Genomic DNA, 19,368 nt, shown 5'->3' on the forward strand with positions numbered 1-19,368 from the left:
TTCCCTACAGAAAACACCATGTCACTGTCTACATGTACATGCTTGAAATACCAGTGAAGGTGTTCAGCTTTGAGAGGATCACCTTAGCAAAACAAGTGTTCTGGGAAATGCAGAGTTCAAAGGATCAAATTGAGCCTGTGACATCTGGTACAAAACCTACAGCACCAGTGCAACGACCTCCCACCCAGTTTTCAAAAGAAACCTCTGTATGCTATGGGATACCGAAAGCTTCATGCTTTTCAGAATCCTGCATGTAAACAATAATTTAATACTGTAAAAGTTATGCCAATGCAGCCTCTACAGGAAGAGTGAGTGCTATGAGGGTATTCCTGCATTTGTAACCAAACTTCTGTCACACTGTATTTGGAGACATTGGTTTTGGTCGAGTGTTCCTGAGGCTCTCTCATGCTCGGTCTTGGCCACCTTGCACCTCCTGACTGACCCAGAGACAGACAACAGCAGGCCTCAAGTTCTGGAGAACACCCAAAGAGGGGTAAAAAAGCAAAAAGCCAAATGGTCACTTAGTAAAATTCTTTATCATAACACTCCCTAGCTCAGACGAACAATAAGAGTTTTCCCAGTTATGTGTAAGAGAAAATGGTGCAGCTGTTGGGACCAGCACTGCTCTTCATTTATCATATATGCTCTTTTGTTCTTCTAGAGCAATGTTATATTGTGACATATTCTCGAATCAACTCACAAGCTCCAAATACCTTTGTATATTAAATACATTTTGGGCTGAAATATGGAAAATCAATGCATTTATTTCAAATGAAGATCAGCAACATATTGCTTTACTATTTAGAAAAAGACAGAGATTTAAAAATAATTTTTACTTAAATACACTTTGAATAATGCACTAGATATTTGATTTAAACATTAGATATTACAACAAATTGATTGCTTCTTAAGCCAATAGTAGATAGATCCTGACACCTTGCAGGCAGATTTCTATTCTACAAGTGCCATTGTTATCCCACTTCAGCAAGACTGTGCTGCCACCAGCAGGAAGATAAGAGAGCCTGGCAATACACTAAAAAAAAATTAAATGGAGCAGCAAATCTGCATCAGGAATGTTTCTCACAAGGTGAATTTTCAGAACTCCACAGTGAGCAAGACTGCTGTAGCAATCACTACAGGAACACAATATATTAATGAACTTTTCTATTATCTCTTACTCATATACAAAGAGAACAGAATCTACATTTTAACTTGATATTACACAGAATATTCCAGCTAACTATGCTATTAAGTTTGGATGAGTTTTTGTATGTGAATGCTCTGTTCACAATCACGGACTCAATTTCCAGTCAAATTACTTCAGAAAGGATTTACCAGGCCCATTAAAGACTGCATAACATCCAACTCAAATAGCATCACAGAATAATTTCAGACCTTTTGAGACCTGCAAGTATGGTGAGGCATAAATGACGAATCAGAGAACGGCAGGCATAAAAATTCAGAGGCCTCTATACAATCAGCTCACACACCTGTAAGTCTTCAGATGGTATTTACGGTCTCTTATCATGTGAGGAGCTCGGGACAAAATTGTATTCCGCAAAATCTTTCCAGCTCTGAGGATCTTTTCTGAAGGAACCTTGGTGATCATGGAGAAAGAAAAAGACCAAGACACACAGATTTGAAACTTTCTGAAATCTCTGCACTGCCTTCTGCAAAATAAAACACAAATGCTCTTTTCCCTGAACTGTAAATCCTCTTGCACAGAGGCTTACTTTTGCAGAGCAATGTAGTATATATTTGGGATTTTAAGTTTCACATACTTATCACATCTAACAAAAAGCATCACTCCAGCTGATTCATATCACTGTTGGAAATAGTTATTTCCATTTGTCTAATAGCCTGGCTCTACAGCACATCTATGTTCTATTACCTGTGTAATGGTTTTAGTAGGATGATGTGGGATGTGAGGATCAATAAGAGGTGTCTGAAAAATAAAATGAAATAATTTTTTAAAGATCGACCAGAAAAAAATAAAATAAAGGCTAAAGTAAAAAAAATTAACAAAACTGGTGTAATAACAAAGAATAATCTGGCCAGGAGATATGAATAGAAAAAGCCTCTGAAGATATCCTAAAGACAAACTTGCTTATTGAGGATCAGCAAATTAAACAGTGACATGACAGGTGAAGATGAATAACAAATCTGTGCTAAACTTTGTAAAGTACTAATGACATGTGCAATGGCCAAACATCACACCAGATCTGAGCCTACACAGGCATAGTTAGCTCTTCCTCCTGCACAGCAGCATTCCCCCACACGTGTCTGCTTTGCCATTCAGCCCGCCACCATGGAAATTCTCTCCTCCTTCAGCACCTTTTTCTATTCAGGTCTTTTCTCCCTTACAGCATAGCACAAGAAACAGGAATGGAGACAGAGATCTTCTTTCACTATCTGTGTTTTCTAAATTAACACCAGGCTGAGCTGGCAACCCTTTTATAGCCAGTCTCTGAAATGCAGAGGCACGCAGGCCACTCGCAGGGACCCAGGTAAGGACCTTCACAAAGGGGCTGGTGAAGGAAAAAGGAAAGAACAAAGCAAGTGGCTTGGTTCTGCAAAGGGAAGAGTGAAAGGGAAGACTATCAGGCTCTACAGGGGAGAAGGAGAGATCGGGATGAGAGAAATGGGGAAACAGGCACATAACAAACAGGAGAAAGAGGGAGCACACGGCACAACACAGAGGAAAAAGGAAAGTGGAAGGTTAAAGGACAGTAGAAATGGAGACAAAGGAGAACAAAACCAAACTTCAGCAGCCACCTCAGACCGATGGGAAGACATTTGGCTTTGTTGAGCCTGGTAGTGAACAGCATGGACCAAACTCACATCAAGAGTGCAATGTCAGGAGACACGACACAAGGGCTGACTTTGGACAGCACTCTGGCCTTGCCGACAGCAGATCAGGCTGAGCACAGAGGTCTCCCACAACGGCAACACTCTGCACCTTGGCCCACGGTAGCCACAGTTCCCTCACGCCCCCATGGCAAAACCAAGATAGCCAAGACAGCCAGAGCAGAAGTATGGTAAAACATGAGCCAGGTACTTCTGGGTTGCCAGGTATTGGTTTCCCTGAACTGGGCATCTGTCCATTAGCTCCCACGGGATTTTAATGACATGACAAAGTCCTTGTAGTTATCAACTAGTGCTAAGAGCTAAGAATGCACCAGGAAACTATGGGTCAGCTGGGAAGGGGAAAATGAGGGAAGCATATGACAGAAATCAATAATCTTAACATAGAGGCCTGTATATATGGAAACCAATACAAAGTTTTTTGTTTCTACCTTACAAAAAGTCTCTGAAAAGGCAAATCAATACAATTAAAATGGGATTCCTGATTTTTCTCATTTAACAAGTCAATATTTTTTCACAAATTCATTTAAGTTACAAACATTTCTGTCCAGCCAGAAGAGCAGTAGCACATCCCTCAATATTTCTTGGTTTCTGGAACTGTGTGGAGCCTGCTCTATATAGTCTATATTTGCAGTTAACATATGTAAAGAATAGCGAAAATCTTTTGAAAGATGCCTCTAATGAAAACAAAACCACTGAATAACAATCTCAAACAGGTACAATATACTCAATCTAGCTTCCAGATTTTAATTCTAGTTAGGAATATACTTAAAGGAGAGCTAAAATGTGTAAGACAAAAAACATAGATTTTTAGAGCACTGGACTAGCAAAAACAAATGCACTTTTTTGTTTTTCAGCATTTCAATTAAGTTTTAACAAAAATGCATAAACTAACAGGTGAAAAATTGAACATGGATGAAGATTTTTCAATAAATCTCCCAACCTAATCAAAGCAGAATATAAGACAGCATTTGGAAGAAATCTGATTCAACCCAAAAGTACAGAAAAAAACCAAGGGGAAAGCTAAGACACAGCACAAGAATCTGCAGAAAGCAGCAGGAAGGCTTGTTCACCTACATCCTGACCAATACAGAAGGATCAACTGCACAGACAGAACATAAGTTGGGTGAAGGTGATCATGAAATGACCCAATGTCAGAACTTTACAGAAGGAAGAAAGATCATCAAAGCAGACACAATGGACTAGGAAGAAAAGTTTCCACAAAAACAGGATATTGATAGCTATATTCCTGGAGTGGGTCATGGGGGAACAAGTGTAAGGTAAAAGGAGTTAATGGGAGCTGGCAGTTACTTAAAGAAACAGTATTAACCATACATACAATACATACTAGCACAGAACTTAACTAGAAGGTGAAGTAAAGACTCAGCTAAAGAAAGAGCTCTTCACTGACACACAAGAAAATACACAGAAAGGAGAAAGGAGGGGGTCTAGAGAAGGCAAGCGTAGAACATACACTGAATAACAAACGACAGAATTAGAAAAGCAAAGGTACAAGATGAGACAGACCTGCCAAGAAATGTCAAGGGGTAAGAAAATATTCCACAACTGTATTAGTAGTAAAACAAAGAAAACAGTGTTGAGATACTGTTTAATAGAGGGAAATCTATTTACAGACAGTTCAAGAAAGCCAGAAACTTTTGATTTATTTCTTATCTGTGTTCATTATAAAGATCAGTGGCAGAGAGATGGTTAATATTCTAAGCAGTAGAGTGACAGGAGTAAAATCTCAACCTTGAAAAAAACCCCAAAACATAAATTAGCTATTTTCAGATTGGCTGGGTTTGTAGAATTTCATGCAGGAAACTTGAAGAGCTTGAAGAAACTGAAAGAGGGCTGCATCCATCTTGGAACCATCAGCAGCCACTCCTGGGGTCTATGGAGGCAGCTGAAGACAGAAATATGGGAAAAGGAGAAGCTGAAAAAATACAGATGTCAGCTTAATGTGTCTTCCTAGAAAAAGTCCATTTGTAAGCACCTGGAAAAGAACAGGGACATGAGTCACATGTGACGTATATTAACCAAGAACAAGTCATGCCACACTGATCTAATTTCTTTTCATGATCAAGTAGCAACATTGGTAGATTAGAAAAGAAACAGTATATTTTCAGCCTTTTAGTAAGGCTTTAGCACTTTCTCATCAGATATTCTCTTCTGCAACAGGCAGATTAAATTCCTACAAAATAGGTGCAAAGTCAGTTGGAAAAGCGCATTTTGAAAAGCAATTACCAGTGAAGGAAAGTCAAACTGGCAGTCATACCAGAGGTCTGTTCTAAGCAGTGTTCAAGAATATATCACATCTGTTAATATTAAATATTAACATGGGATGAAGCAGAATATACCTTTATTGATTCTGCAGAAGACTTCAGGATGGAAGGCACTGCACATACATTGCAGAATAATTTTACAATATGAAACAGCTGTAACATTGGTCTAAAAAATGATGCTTTTATGCAACACACACAGTGATGACTACATTTCTGAAGCAGGTAGAATCAGCTAAATAAAGACAGGGTAGGGAACAAGTGTCTTAGTGCAGTACTACAGAAAAGGAAATAAGGTTTATAATGTTTAAAATATTTAAATATTAAACACAACTGAATAACCAATGCCATACTTGTGTGAAAGCAGCAATACTGTGCTGGAATGTAGTAATATATAAGATACACAACAGTGTTCTGCTTTAATCAGCCTAGATAAGACCTAATATAAAGCACTGTGTCTCATTTGCCCACTTTACTCCAAACGCATCGAAACCAGCTGGACAGAATTTTAGAAGAAAGCAACAAGAATAATCAGAAAGCACAACATAAATAATCAAAGTTGTTCAGCTAAGGAAAAGGCAAATCTTAGCAGAGGTGTGATAAAAAACTCTTCAGATTTAAAAGGCCTTTGAAAAGAAGAAAGAAGTGACCTAGTCCATCGTGCAGAGATCAGGAAATAATTTAAATTGCCGTAAGAGAGATTCAGTCTAGGCATTGCTGAAGCTTTTCTCACAGAGCGGACAGTGAATACTGGCAGATTGCCAGAGAGGTCTGGTTCCTCCATCTTTGGGAGGATACATAAGGAATCTGTCAAGAGCGACAGTGCTACAGTGAGCATGTGGCTCAGGGATGGACTCAATGCTTTCCTGAAGTAACTTTTAGCCTCACTACATGATACTGTGCAATTTTCGAGGACAGCTTTACAAGTCTAAAAAGAGTTCAAACACAGGGTGGTGCTGGAAGAGGCAATCAGTAACAGAGCCCCTGGGGCAGCGAGCCCGAGACAGTCATTCCTACTGAGGGACAATGCCATCATCATCCAAAAGACATGCCCAGCAAAGAGTCCCCAAAGTTACAGCCTTTCATAGCTGCTGCAGTGAGCTCTGGCTGCACTAGTGATTAGCTGAAATGCAATAAATGGAAACACAGGGCTTGGACTTTGTTATAGAAAGGCAAGACATATTTCAAAGGCAGAGAAATGTAACATCAGTTAGTTAATAGGAGATAAAGGGCTCCAGCAACAACTTCTCATCAGAAAAAAAAATGTATTCTGTAAGGGATAGTCACAGCTTGGCTGAAGAACAAGAATTGTTTTGTTACTCTTTATAATCTTCGACCTTCCATTAAGGGTTGCTTAGAAAGTACTTAAAAAAAATAAAGTAGCTCTCCCTATAAAACAGCAGAGAGTGAGGAGAGTGTTTAATTGCCTTCTTAACACATCCTGGTATCTTTGAAGAATTAATGAGACTAAAGTACATACATGTGGCACAGAGGTCCTTGATGATCCCATTTCTCAATACTTCTGAATAAGGGAAAAGTTATCATGCAAAGAGCTCAATTACAATAGTTTACAAATAATTACTCATCTCCTGGCCACAGGAGTGACCGGTGTACCTGCTCTTGGCTTTCCTTCAGTGTGAGATAAAGCAACACAGCAATACCATCTTGAACTTCAGCTACTCTATTCCCTTTTCCAACTAGTGCACACTCAAACAGTTTGTTATGACCTGCTGATCTTCCCTGTAGGGGAGGAGGTCATAGGGGTCTGCAGGGTAGAGAAGGGAAAGCTGCTGGCGTTGGTAGGGGAAAGCAGAAAATTATTATGAGAAACTGTAGTAAAAAGGTTTTTAGCATTAACATTGACAAACTCCCTATCTGTACATTTATGGATTCACATTTGAGCCATTCAAACAAACCCTTCACAAAGCCAATCACAAACACCATATTTAAATTGGGGTGAAGCAGAGAAAGTAATAATTTTAGCCTCTATTCCTTTCAAGATTCAAATATTTATGCATGAGAGCATTACCACAGATTTAAATAGGATTATTCATGTGTATAATTTTATGCACACATTTAATCTGTGGAGAAATAGGCCTTAGATTTCAAACCACAGGGCAAGGCCTGTCTTTATTTTGGTGTTTCTTAAATCCCTGAGCAAGCCATATGCAAACAAATAAATAATAAAATGAACAACAATAATAGTTGCCATGAGATCTGTATCTGTCAACTTATTTGAATCTGCTAAATAAAATCCAAGAACATCTCTTATAAAAATAGATTTTTCTATTCCCCTTGTTAAATAGCTGTAAAGGGATGTTTCTGAGACTTTACATATGAATGAATGCTTTAGATCTGCAGCGATTTGGATCTATAAAATCAAATGATGAAGGGGACTTAATTTATTACTCTCAAATGCAAACGCAGGATATGTGTATTGTAAAGAACTAAGATGAAATAAAATAAAAGCCAATGAATCACTTTTTTCACATGACCTCAGTGTAGCTCATCTCTGAACAGAGAACAAGTTTCGGTATTGATTGGAGTTAACCACAGCATGTTACCAGGGTGATCAGATAAAATTGTGCACTACTGTTGATCCCTTTATTTTCAGCTGGGGAACAGAAAAGAATTGCAAGTGACATCTGTTTTCCTGCTGGCTGGCCGGGGGATCCAGAAGAAACAAAGGACAAAAGCCACACAAGTTGAAAGGTGTCAGCAGCAACAGCCACATCACAAGAGGTCTGTTTGTTTTACATCCTCAGTATTTACCACTATTGGGGATTTATAGTCTAATCCAAATCCCACTGGAATCACTGGGAAGTGCCTAATTGACTCAATGAGTTTTGAGTCAGGCTCATGGCATCTGTTTCTCCTGAGTGTATTTCAGGGAGCAGAGCTCTTACTAGTTCCAAATGACTCCTGACGCCTTCTGATTACTACCATTTTTGACTGACATGTTTGAATATCTTTGTATACATCTCCCAAAAGACTTCTAATGCCCTATCTGGTTTACATGGGAGGAAATAAAATATACAAAAAAACCCATTCCCACAATATCAGCAAAATCATAGCCAGTCAGTAGGATACAGCTGACAATTAGTCGGAGTCCCCACAGCCCTCCCACACAACACCTCCCACTTCTACTCTTATCATTCTTTCTCAATTTTTTTGTAATGTCATCTACTTGAGCTGTTTTGGACCAAAGGCAGAGATAAGAGTTCCAAAGATGATGTAGCGATGACTCTTTCCAAAACAAGCCATTATTTCCAGCACTACAGAATAACTATGTAACAGGGATAAAGCTGAACATACAGTATCACAGTTTTTGGAGGGCATTATCAGCTGGAAAGCAGTCTTAGATAGAGTATCTTGAAGTTAACTCCATTGGTCCTATTTGCAGCTGCAGTGAAAGATCGCAGACTCCACCAACCTCTGCTAGGATACTACAGGGAAAACAATACACTTATTTAATGCAGATTGCTGAACATGAGAGAAACAAAGATTTTGTCATAAAAAAGTCCTTTGGAACACATTTTTGTCAAAATTTGAAGGAAAATGTAGTCAATGTTATAGGAATTTTCCTGAGATTAGCTCAGTTGGTCAGATTATGGTGCTAATAACATCAACACTGCAGGTCCAATCCCCGTATGGGCCATTCATTTAGGAGTTGGACTTGATTATCCTTGTAGGTCTCTTCAAACACAGAATATTCTGTGATCTGTGATGATATTAATCTGTACTGGATCTCTGGAGTAGCCCTATGTAGAACATACTGATATACTAACCAATGCTTGTCACCACAGAACAGTCTACATGATGACCTCTAACCCCAAAGGGTGCATAGTTCATAAGAAACCTTGGCACACACTTCCTGCCACAGGGACGTCTGATTAGATTAGATTAGAATTTGGGGTGTGATACCAGGACTGAGCTCTGGGTCCAACGCAGAAAATCATATTTAATCACAGAGGTGATCACAGAATATTCTGAGTTGGAAGCGACCTACGAGGATCATCAAGTCCAACTCTTAGACGACTGGCCCATACAGGGAGATTTACCACACCCCTTCAGAAGACAAAAAAAATGGAAATAGAAATGCAATCATCACTCCGATCATGCTGTAAACAATTCATTCTCCTCTTCACTCTCTCCACAAACATATGCAGCAGCTGGGAGAACCAGCCTGTGCTCCACAAGAGAGCACTGGCAGCCAAAAAGCAAAGTACCTGCTCACATCTCCTAACTGGAAAAGTCCAAAACCGACAATGATTGACCTCATACCATGTCTGTAGGGGACTTAGCAATTAACAAATACTTGGCAACTAACAAAGGACAAATTACCCAAGATCACTTGTGTTTTAAAAGGACCAGTCTAGACATTTTCAAATTGTACAACCAAAGGATGTTCAAGCCACCCATGCTCACATAAGACAACCATTCTAGTCTCTTAACAAATATCTGCAAACAGCAAAATGGGGAGAACGGCAAGGTATGAACAGATGAACACACAGTCACAGCATGTTTGCAAAATTAGGGAAGAAAATAATCAAATTTTAAAAATCTTCTGAGTTTCATAGAGGTATAGCACCTGTAATCTAAAAACCCATAATCTAACTACAAACTATCTAAACAAACCAAAATAGTCTAGTAGAAATTGTCAGGGCCAGTGGTTAAAGACAGCTCAGTTTTATTCTGTTTTTCTGACTGCATGACCTTACACAAATCACCTAATCACTGTGTGTTTCATTTTCCCCTTTTAGGAGAGAGGAATACTAATAATTTCCACTTTTGTAAAATGCTTTGAATACTGTCAGCAAATGGGCTACTATCAAAATATTCAGAGTAATGATGACTGGTTTAAAATCTATATTCTTTAAATGTAATACAATGTGAAGACTATGCTGTATTTTAAAATACATTCTAAAATTGCTTTTCTTTAGTAATCTACATTTTTTAATAGCATAAACAGGAAAATATGTTCCTTTAAATTCTCAAATATTCAGTGTAGCAAATTTATTTTAGAAAGTTAAATTGAAATACATTATTAACACTTCAACAATGTTTCCTTGACAAACTATAAACGTCCATCCTTTTAACACAGAATGATTCAGCCATTACCAAAAATGACACTTCACTGTGAATGTCAAAGGGAAAAAGAATATTGAAACAGACTATGACCAGTGCACAAAACCCCCCAGAACACGGCTAATGATGTCTTATTTTCCTGTCATTTTTCTACTTCCCCACTACAATGAAACAGCTGCTATAACTACACTGCCTGCATTGAATAAAATGTCAGAAAATGCTAACTCTGCTGCGAGCATTCCCAATATTCTGGTAGAGGTGTGACTACAGTTATCATAATGAATCTCAAGCCAGTGTTGTCTGGGTTTCTCTGCTCCTGCATTTCTTTAACCTACGAAAGAACAAAACTTTTTTTTTTGTCTCTCATGCAAACTACTGGTTTCTTAGTATTCACAGCTTTAAAAGTATGTTTACCTGAAATTACTTACTTCTTTAGAAACAAGCTATAATGGCAAAGACTTTAAAAGTTAGGCAGCAAGGTTACAAGTTCTTAAGGCCCATCTCTCACACTCTAGGTACACAGCACCTAATCAAAAGACAAACTGAAGGGATGTTAAAGATTAATAAGCTTCACTTAATTAATTCACTTATTTCTAGATACCTTTTTAACTTTGGTAAGCACCTCCTACCTCCAAGCCTCACAGAAGGTACTCAGTCTAGAAAACAGGATAGGATGGGCTCTCCTAGGTTTCAGTTACATCCAGATGCCAGAACTGCCTTCTGAGGACGAGGCAGTGAAATTTTAGATTAAGTGATTTCATGTCAAACATAAGGGCGCCAAAACCTGGATGGAGCGTGAATTATGTGTGAAATTGTGAACCTATTAAAATTAGTGGTAAAATTCTTGACTTGAGTGTAGTCATCACACTACCCACGTGAGGCAAGAGGACCACTGCCTCCTGGGTGACAGCAGTTCATGTATTGTGTGATGCCCACTAGTCATTTCACCTCTGAGTGTTTCAACCTCTCCATGGTAAAATGGGGACACAGTGTCTACTCACAACTGCAACAAGTGATGAGAATAAGCAACTGAAAACACTGCTGAATGCTGTAACTGGAATCCTGGAAGTCTAGTGTCTACAAATTCATGCTGGGAACTTTACAATGCTTTTTAACACAGAAAGGGAAATTCATCTAAGTGAGACAGGGCTAGAGGGCATTGAAGGTTACCTCCTGAATTCCCTGGGGAGGTCAGCAACAAGGTTAGGCCTTTAGCAAGTGGGCAAGAGAAGTTAATTTATACCCATTTTATGCTTCTTCTGGTGATTTCGTGTTTCTTATCCTCCAAGTTCAGGGCAATGCATTGTGTGAAAGCACATGAAATGAAGAAACATTGAAGGAGTGCAGCACATGGGCCTTAGAGTCCAGCTTCCCTATTTACTCCTCTTTCTTCTTCCTGTCATCCTTTCAGAAATCAATTTTTACTAAAAATGAAGCTGAGAAGGAATAATCTAACAATATCCAGTTCAACACTTTCTGGTATCCTATTTCTCAGGAGATTTTTAATGATCTATATTGATGTTTTCCTTCTATATGGAATATATTTCTTAAAAAGGTAAATGGTTGTTTCCGTAGTATATGAAAATAAACAGAGGAAAGAAATCCCAAAGTGATGGCTAGATCAGAACACATTTTACAAAAAAGCACAAATATTTTCTTTCAGCCAAGTACTTCTCTACTTCAATGGTTTTAAGTCTCCTGTCACAAACATAAAAAAACCCTCAAGCACTTGTTTAATTTACATATTTGTGTGTCAGTGGAAAAGACATGCATTCTGCTCTTGACAAATATCCACAAAACAACCTTCTTATCTTCCTTAAAACTTCTATTTCTCTTGATGTCTACAAAAAGCTTGTCAAAGTGGAGGGTGCTGATGTGCTGAACCATGCTACCTATCCTATGTCATCCAAGTTTCTGAGGCTGTGTAGGATAAAGGCTTTTCTTTTTCTTTTATAGTAATATCCAATTGTGGTCTTACACATTTAACTAGCACAAAATTAAACCTTAACTGCTGTATTAGTTCATCAGGGCATTCAGTATTCTTTAGATACAGCGTCAGTAATTGTATTGATTAAAAACATACAAAGGCATTTGGAATCAAATTATTGATCTGAACAAGACAGATTGATATGCTGTTTTTCACATTAAATCCATAATGCATTGGGAATAATCAGTAAATAGAACACAAACATTGAGTTAATGTGCATCTGTGAGAACAGTAGATATTCTCCAATTAAACAGAGAAAGAGTAATACTTTTAATTCCTGTCAATTACAACAAAATCCGATTTTAATTGGAAAATAGTAAATATTTCATATTTGCGAATTTGCTTCGTCTCTCCTTCTTACTTTCTACAGAGCTTGCTGCTGCCTAACTTGCTACTATTTAAACCTGACCTGTTCACATTTTTTCTTATTGTTTTGAATTTAGCTCATCCTCCCTGATTAACTAGCAAGGGACAGACACTTCTAAACATACTCTGAGATGCTTCTGTTTTTAAATGAATCTTTATTGCAACTTGAGAAAAAAATTGGCTCCACAAATACACACAAAAGACTGCAATAATTAACCCAAGACGGGTATGGAGAGACAAAATTATTCCACCTGACATTTTCCCTAGCTAACCACATTTCTTTACAACCCAATTCACCATAGTATGTTTCTGAAAGAGATGACCTCTTTTTACCTCTCTCAGTATGTAGCCCAAGCTGTGTAAATTCTGTGATGTCTGGCTTTTAGGGGTATCACAGAACCAGCCCCGTCCTTGTGAAATGGAAGAGCACCTATTGTATTTTGTAATTTATCCCGTTTTTCCCATTTTTCTTTAATGTTAGTATTGATTTTCGCATTATTGCTAGAAGTATTGTTTTGTCCAGCTGAAATTCTGTCCCTGACAACTGTCAACCACTCACCCCCTTTTTAAACATAATCTCAAAATCTTATTTGGCTTAACTGACTCTTTACTGGCTCTTAGTGTAAAGGATAACGACTGTTGCACCACGTTAAGCAAATCAAAGTGTGAAAATGCTGTTCCAGAGAAATTTACTTACCACAATCCAAACCAGTCTGCCTGGAAATACTCAAAGTACATAAAGTATTTCCTGCGAACTTGTGTTAAAACAGTGCCATGGTTCTTCCTGGGCCCAAATGTGCTTTGCTCTGGGAGCTAATGCTCCCACCATCTTCCTATTGCACAGCCACTCTCTCCTACCTCTGCTTCTGGTGTCACTGCTCAGGAGGCTCCAAGGTGGGCTGGGCCAGAAAATATGCTGGGGAGGAAAGTAACCACCTGAGCCATTCTGCAAAAGGCTACAAGAAAAGAATGGCATGAGAGAAGAGAAGGTGTTTCTTTAGGCTCCTCGGATTCATAAATTTGGTCAGCTACTAAAAAGAGTGAGGATGGACCAAGCAGTACTGGAGGTTTACAAAGACATAATCATAATTCTCCTGGTAAGCTACTGGCTTTTTCTCCATCAAGCTCAAGGTTATTATATAAATTGTTTATATGTAATTTCATTTCCTAAGATGAAAACAAGTGTGTCTGAGTAATCCTAATTAAAAGCAGTGTAGTAACCTGTACTGGAAATAAGTTGAGGTTTTAAAAATTTTTTTTTGGAGCCTAAATTATGTATTCTTTTAATTTCTCTACTATTCAACTCAGCTACGTGCATCTGTATTTCCTCACTAACTGCTATCTTTAAGACAGCTGCACCACTGATGATAAAGCACACAAAGATCAAACATGTTCACAGTCTTGTGCCAAGCCTTCTTTCAGAAGGAAATTCACAAAAAGAATAAATAATGAAAGTCATAAATCATAAACCTCAACAGCACTTTCTCCTTAACCATCATGGGTGCTAACAGTCCTAAATACATTTTCAGCTCTGCTGTAAAGAGCTGACATTTTTGCCTCTGCAATTCTGACTCTGAATGGCTCTCAATGAGCCCCACAAACTGGATGCTTGTGGTGCTATTTGTGTGCAGCCAGCACAACAGGCTTCTGCTCTTGACTAGCTAACACAAGAAAAAGAACAAAATCACTGGACAGCTTTTTCCCACTATTTATTAACCTCTCAAATTTTTGTCATCCATACACAAGCAAGAAAAGATGCTGCTAAATGATCAGATCAGACACACTGATTACTTCTTACCAACTCAGAACTATAACTGACTTTGTGGAATACTAATTTCCAGCATGCATGGCAGGACAGGCAGTCAAAATGCTCTGTGAGAGATTATATGAGTGACTAGAAAGAATCTGATTTTAAGATCCCTGATCTAATTTTTCTGCCAAACTTGAGAAAATAATTACAAGATTCAAAAAAATTCCTTTTGCTGTTTCAAATATAAGTGCCAAATGTGTTACTTGTATACGCTTGACTTGTCTGAAGACATGAACCTTGAAAGGGACTATCTTTTTTCTCAGTATAATTACCCACTCTTTCTGCCTTTCAACTGAAAGAGATAAATGGAGCATATGTGCATGTTTTTTAGGGGTTGGGACAGAATCTCACAGAAAACACAGTCAAGAAGCAAAAGTCATCAAATATGATTCCACAATATATATTATCAGACTGCCCTTGCCAGCACTGGCAGAGAAGGTAGTAGGCTGTGTCCTCAGAAAAGTGGAACTGAGAGTGATGCTCCTGTGGAAAGATGCTCCCACACCTAATTCACAATACTGAGTACTTTACAAATTTTAGTATTTTCTAGGAATTTCTGAAGGTTTTTTCCATTCTTTAGGTTATTTATGTAACCTACAACAGCAACACTCATGCAGCTAGACAACAGGAGTCTGAAAGGCAAAATGTCTCTTTACCCAAATTGCCTTCCCTGTGCTACCCCAAGCACCTCCATAGCCCTTTTGTCAGGTTGGTCAGATGGGTTAGTACTCGATTACACTGCTACACTTAAAGAGGTCAGCAGTGTGAGTTAGATCCCCTCCAAATTACAATTTTAACAAAGAAATATATATCACTTGGTTTTGCACTTTTCTATTGATTTCTGAACTTGTCATTCCACTTTCAGTGTCTCTTAGGATTATCACACCAAGGACTGATCACAATAAGCTCCTGTAAGAAATCTCATTAAAAACACACAAACAACCATGAATCTCATGCCTTATGATGTTCTAAGTAAACCAGCATCTTTCTGTCTGACAGTCACTCTATTTTTTCTCTGACTGAAAGCTCTTTGTAGCAGAGGACTCCATCCCTACTTTGCATCACAGCACTTAAAACAAACAAGAATTGCAAGGCTTTAGAATGCACACAAATTGGAATAAAGTCTGAATAAAAATAAGAATAAAAATTAAAGGGCAACAGAAGTGGAGAGCATCAAAATAACAATGATAACAGTTTAAGGGGACTCTTCATTTAGAGAAGTGGAGATCATATATATTAATATTCATATGTAAAAGTCATGAAACTAAAAACTCATATAGATCAGCTGTAGCATTGACTTGAGTATATGGATTATTCTGCTGGTAACAGAGGAAGTCTCTCTCCTTCCCATACCACTCATTTTTCATCTTTTCACTCCTCCCTCATAATAAAACCCACACTACCCTGACTTGAATCTTCCAGGTAGTTTCACTGACTCAGAAAGTCACTGCAGCTCTCAAAGCAGGATACAAATGCAGACACTTTTCCAAGCTCAGTGTTCTGTTCCTGAGTCAAGGGCAGTAGCTGCTCCTGCAATGTTTTACAGCTGTGACAGGAAATGGAGGCTTCCTCTTTAGGTGCTGACAACTCAACTGCATTATGTTACTGGACACTAGTCACTATTTTTCCCATTATTCACCTTCTTTCAAGAGATAAATGTGGCAACTTGTTTATATTTTAAAACTGAAATATACCTACATATATTTAGTACTCTGATGTTACTGCTCTTAGAAAACAAGGATGAAATTTAAAACAGAGTATTCCCTCAGGTCCTGTAGCTTGCAAAATTCTGCATTTGTTTACAAAAAGTGTAATGCATCCACGAAGTCTTGCATCCATCTCTTACCACTCCCACTGTTGTCACACACAGCTCTATTTATCATTAGAACCACAAACCACCACAACGAAAACTCCTCAAATAGACAGAAAGACCATATGTTTTTCATCCAAATTCATGAAAGGGCTTCAGGGATCCTTGAAATGAATCAAGTATGCACTGAAGAGAACTAAGTTATCTTGACATGTACACAGGTAAATACACAGCAACCTGGACCAAGGATTCTTGGTCCACAAGTGCAGTGCTACTCGTTCCTGTATAGTACCAGATCAAATGAGAATCTCTCCCCACATCTGCAGGTCTCATACTGGGGCTACTCTGGCTAGTTCTGTATCGGTCTGCTTAATCACAGCACAATCACAATTAGACACAGCAGAAGAAACCATTCCCAGTAGAAATTGTCATTAGGACCTCCAGAATTCAGGGAATACAATGAAATAATGGATCACAGATATTTCACAAGTTATTGGGAGCTGATTGTGTAACAGAATATGGGGTGCTGCAAGCTTCCTCTGAGGTATTGCTATTCACAAAGACATTCAGGAGGGAAGTCTACCACTGTATATCACCTGCCTGGCTGAAACTGGAGATATCCAACCTTCCCTGGTGGTTCTGCAACAATTTAGTTTATGCAAAGTCTACTTAATGAAACTCAGCAGACTTACTAACAATTTTGTTTACATTACTGCCAACATATAAAGACCTTCACATTTTTCATGCTTATGTTCCTTACTAACATATGAAAAATGTATTTTTCACAGGCTCCTACTCATCTCACACTCCTGTCTTTGTTATCTCCCCTGCCATAAGCTGTCATCATGTGACATTGCCAGAGACTATATGCAGAGCCTCTGCACTAGCCAAATTGTTACAGAATGTGATAATGATGAAACCCTAAGCACTTTCACTTAGAGCAAAATGAAGAACTTGAACAGACCTCTAGGCAAATTACTTTCATATACGTGAAATTGGTGCCAAAATATTAGAGCAGCCCCTAAAAATAATGGGTACAGTTCGGACTGCACAAAGATGTTATTAGAAATATTTGCATGTAGTGCTTTCACACTATCACTTCAAAAACAGAAAAGGGAATTATTTTTTAACCCTATGCAAGTATTGTATAGGAGAACTGCCTGGTGCAGAGCCCAAGCAAGAAAAGAAATCAATGCACATCTATCACTGGGCAGCTATACAGAAAATAAGTTATCCTCTAACACAGTTTTCATGTGTATGTTGGAGATGCTACAACTTTCAAACAAACACCTTGTAATTACACTTTGATAGAACACTGCCTGCTTTCCTCTTTTTTTTTTTTTTTTTGGCTCACAATTTCATGAGCATGTGAAACATTTCCCTTAGAGTTCTCCTAATGCTCTATCAAATTCCACATTTGATAATATACTGAATATGTTAAACGATAAGCTTTCCTTTCGGTCATCTGGGAAAAGTAAATTGAAATATAGGGAAATTAGAAGTAAAATGATTGTGTTTAGTGCTAGAGTAGCTAACATGGTGAATGAACATGATTATTACTGGTGTCTTGTGTGGGTTTTTCAAGCTGAACATTGTGAATTGCAGTGTCGTATTTACAAACCGTATACCTTCAAATGTCCAGAGCTACACGTAAGTGCTTGAAAATCGAAACAAGTGAATATTCATTTGCCTGGTAAATTGCAATATTTTGAGGATTAACTCTTGATTATGCCCTGCTCTCTCCACTGAAAGATCTTTACAATATAATTGCATTAACGGCATTTAGATGATAAAAAGGAAAATAATGTTTTCACAATCAACCCAATTATTTAAATACATAAAAATCAACATGGTACCTATGTCTTTTTGAAAATTAAGTAAAGAAAAGGAATCTATATTTTACCACATTGAATTAGCAAGGAAAGAAGATAGATGAAAAGGTGACTTTCACAGAAGTATTGCAGCACATTCTATAGGAGCTTTGGCATACAAAATACCTTAAAATAAATCACTTCCAATAAGCTTCCAATCTAGAAGTGTGCAGACATTACTTGAAAAACATAAAGGCGATGTTTCAACCTGTAAGGTTCACAAACTCAATCTATGTGTTTTTCGAATATTACTTCGTGCACAAGGGGGAGCTCCTGCAACTCTTTAGCACAATAAAAACCCAAAGACAATATAGGGAACGTAATGGAAATATAGCATGAGAGATTTCAGAAAAGAACAGACATTCTTCACCCAATAGCAAGAATTACTGTATGAATTTGCACAACTTAATCTGCTTTTGTCTTCTGTGTTCAGCATGGATTCCTCAGATTCAAGGAGATGAAAAGCACTTTTCCCCTTACAGGATGTACGCTCTCAATGAAGGAGCAAACTTACATACGTTTTAAACAGTCACTGAGGCGAAGCTGTAAAAAAGAAAGGCAGCATGGTTTTTGAGGTAGGACGTTGTTTTAATGTAGTGTGTCACAGCAAAAATATATTTGAGCAGGTAATCAAAGTCTGTACCATAACAAACACAGATAAGAGGACTTCATTAACACTGCTCAGTCAGCCCCCATTCTTGAAACACTCTGCTTTTGAGCACTTAATTGTTTAGCCTTCTTCTCAAGCAGAATTTTGTGTGGCTTCTTGAGGATGTGGGGGTTCTTTCAGCAAACCGCAATATGGAGATTCCATTATGGAAAAGAACATAAAATTTCAGCTTGGATCATTAGCAGGGTGAGAATTTTTTTACTATCTACTACTTGAATAAATAACTTACAAATCACAAATTTCTCTTCTTCCTGTGTATCATTTCTATGCTTTAAGGCATCCACAGTTTGCAAAGGAGTTTAAGACATTTGCTGATTGCAGAAAATAGCATTCAGCACCACAGTCCATAAGGGAGTGGAGATTCATGCTCTCAATGGGGCTGTCCTCTGTTCTTATTCCTTTGTCTCCACAACTCATTCCTCCAGTACCTCTTCTTTCAAACTATCTTGTATCTCACATTTCCAGAGCAGATGGGCTATTTCTTGTTCCCACCTGAGTACCAGTAAAGGGTGTAAAAGAACAGGGGAGAGACCTCTGGCTTTCAGTCAGTATCTGGCTTTATATTGTCAAAATATTCCTCTAGCAACTAAAAGAAGCTCTTGAGAGAAACCCCACATGG

The 19,368-nt window shown here is 38.2% G+C and overlaps 1 protein-coding gene across 5 annotated transcripts in view; it reads right to left on the minus strand.

Moving 5' to 3' along the window:
* The window catches only part of RAPGEF4 (Rap guanine nucleotide exchange factor 4), a 158,617-nt gene that overhangs the window by 57,904 nt on the left and 81,345 nt on the right, over nucleotides 1-19,368 (minus strand). For 4 of the 5 annotated variants that reach the window (XM_008634754.2, XM_017735607.1, XM_017735608.1 and 1 more), the window contains 2 exons: nucleotides 1,892-1,945; nucleotides 1,491-1,597 (listed from right to left, as the gene is read on the minus strand). In XM_008634754.2, coding sequence (XP_008632976.2) covers nucleotides 1,491-1,597; nucleotides 1,892-1,945 — 161 coding nt within the window. The remainder of the gene's footprint in view (nucleotides 1-1,490; nucleotides 1,598-1,891; nucleotides 1,946-19,368) is intronic. The other variant, XM_008634756.2, reaches the window with a different exon arrangement.

This window comes from Corvus brachyrhynchos, unplaced genomic scaffold, assembly GCF_000691975.1.
Source record: "Corvus brachyrhynchos isolate BGI_N302 unplaced genomic scaffold, ASM69197v1 scaffold255, whole genome shotgun sequence".
Lineage (NCBI taxonomy): Eukaryota > Metazoa > Chordata > Aves > Passeriformes > Corvidae > Corvus > Corvus brachyrhynchos.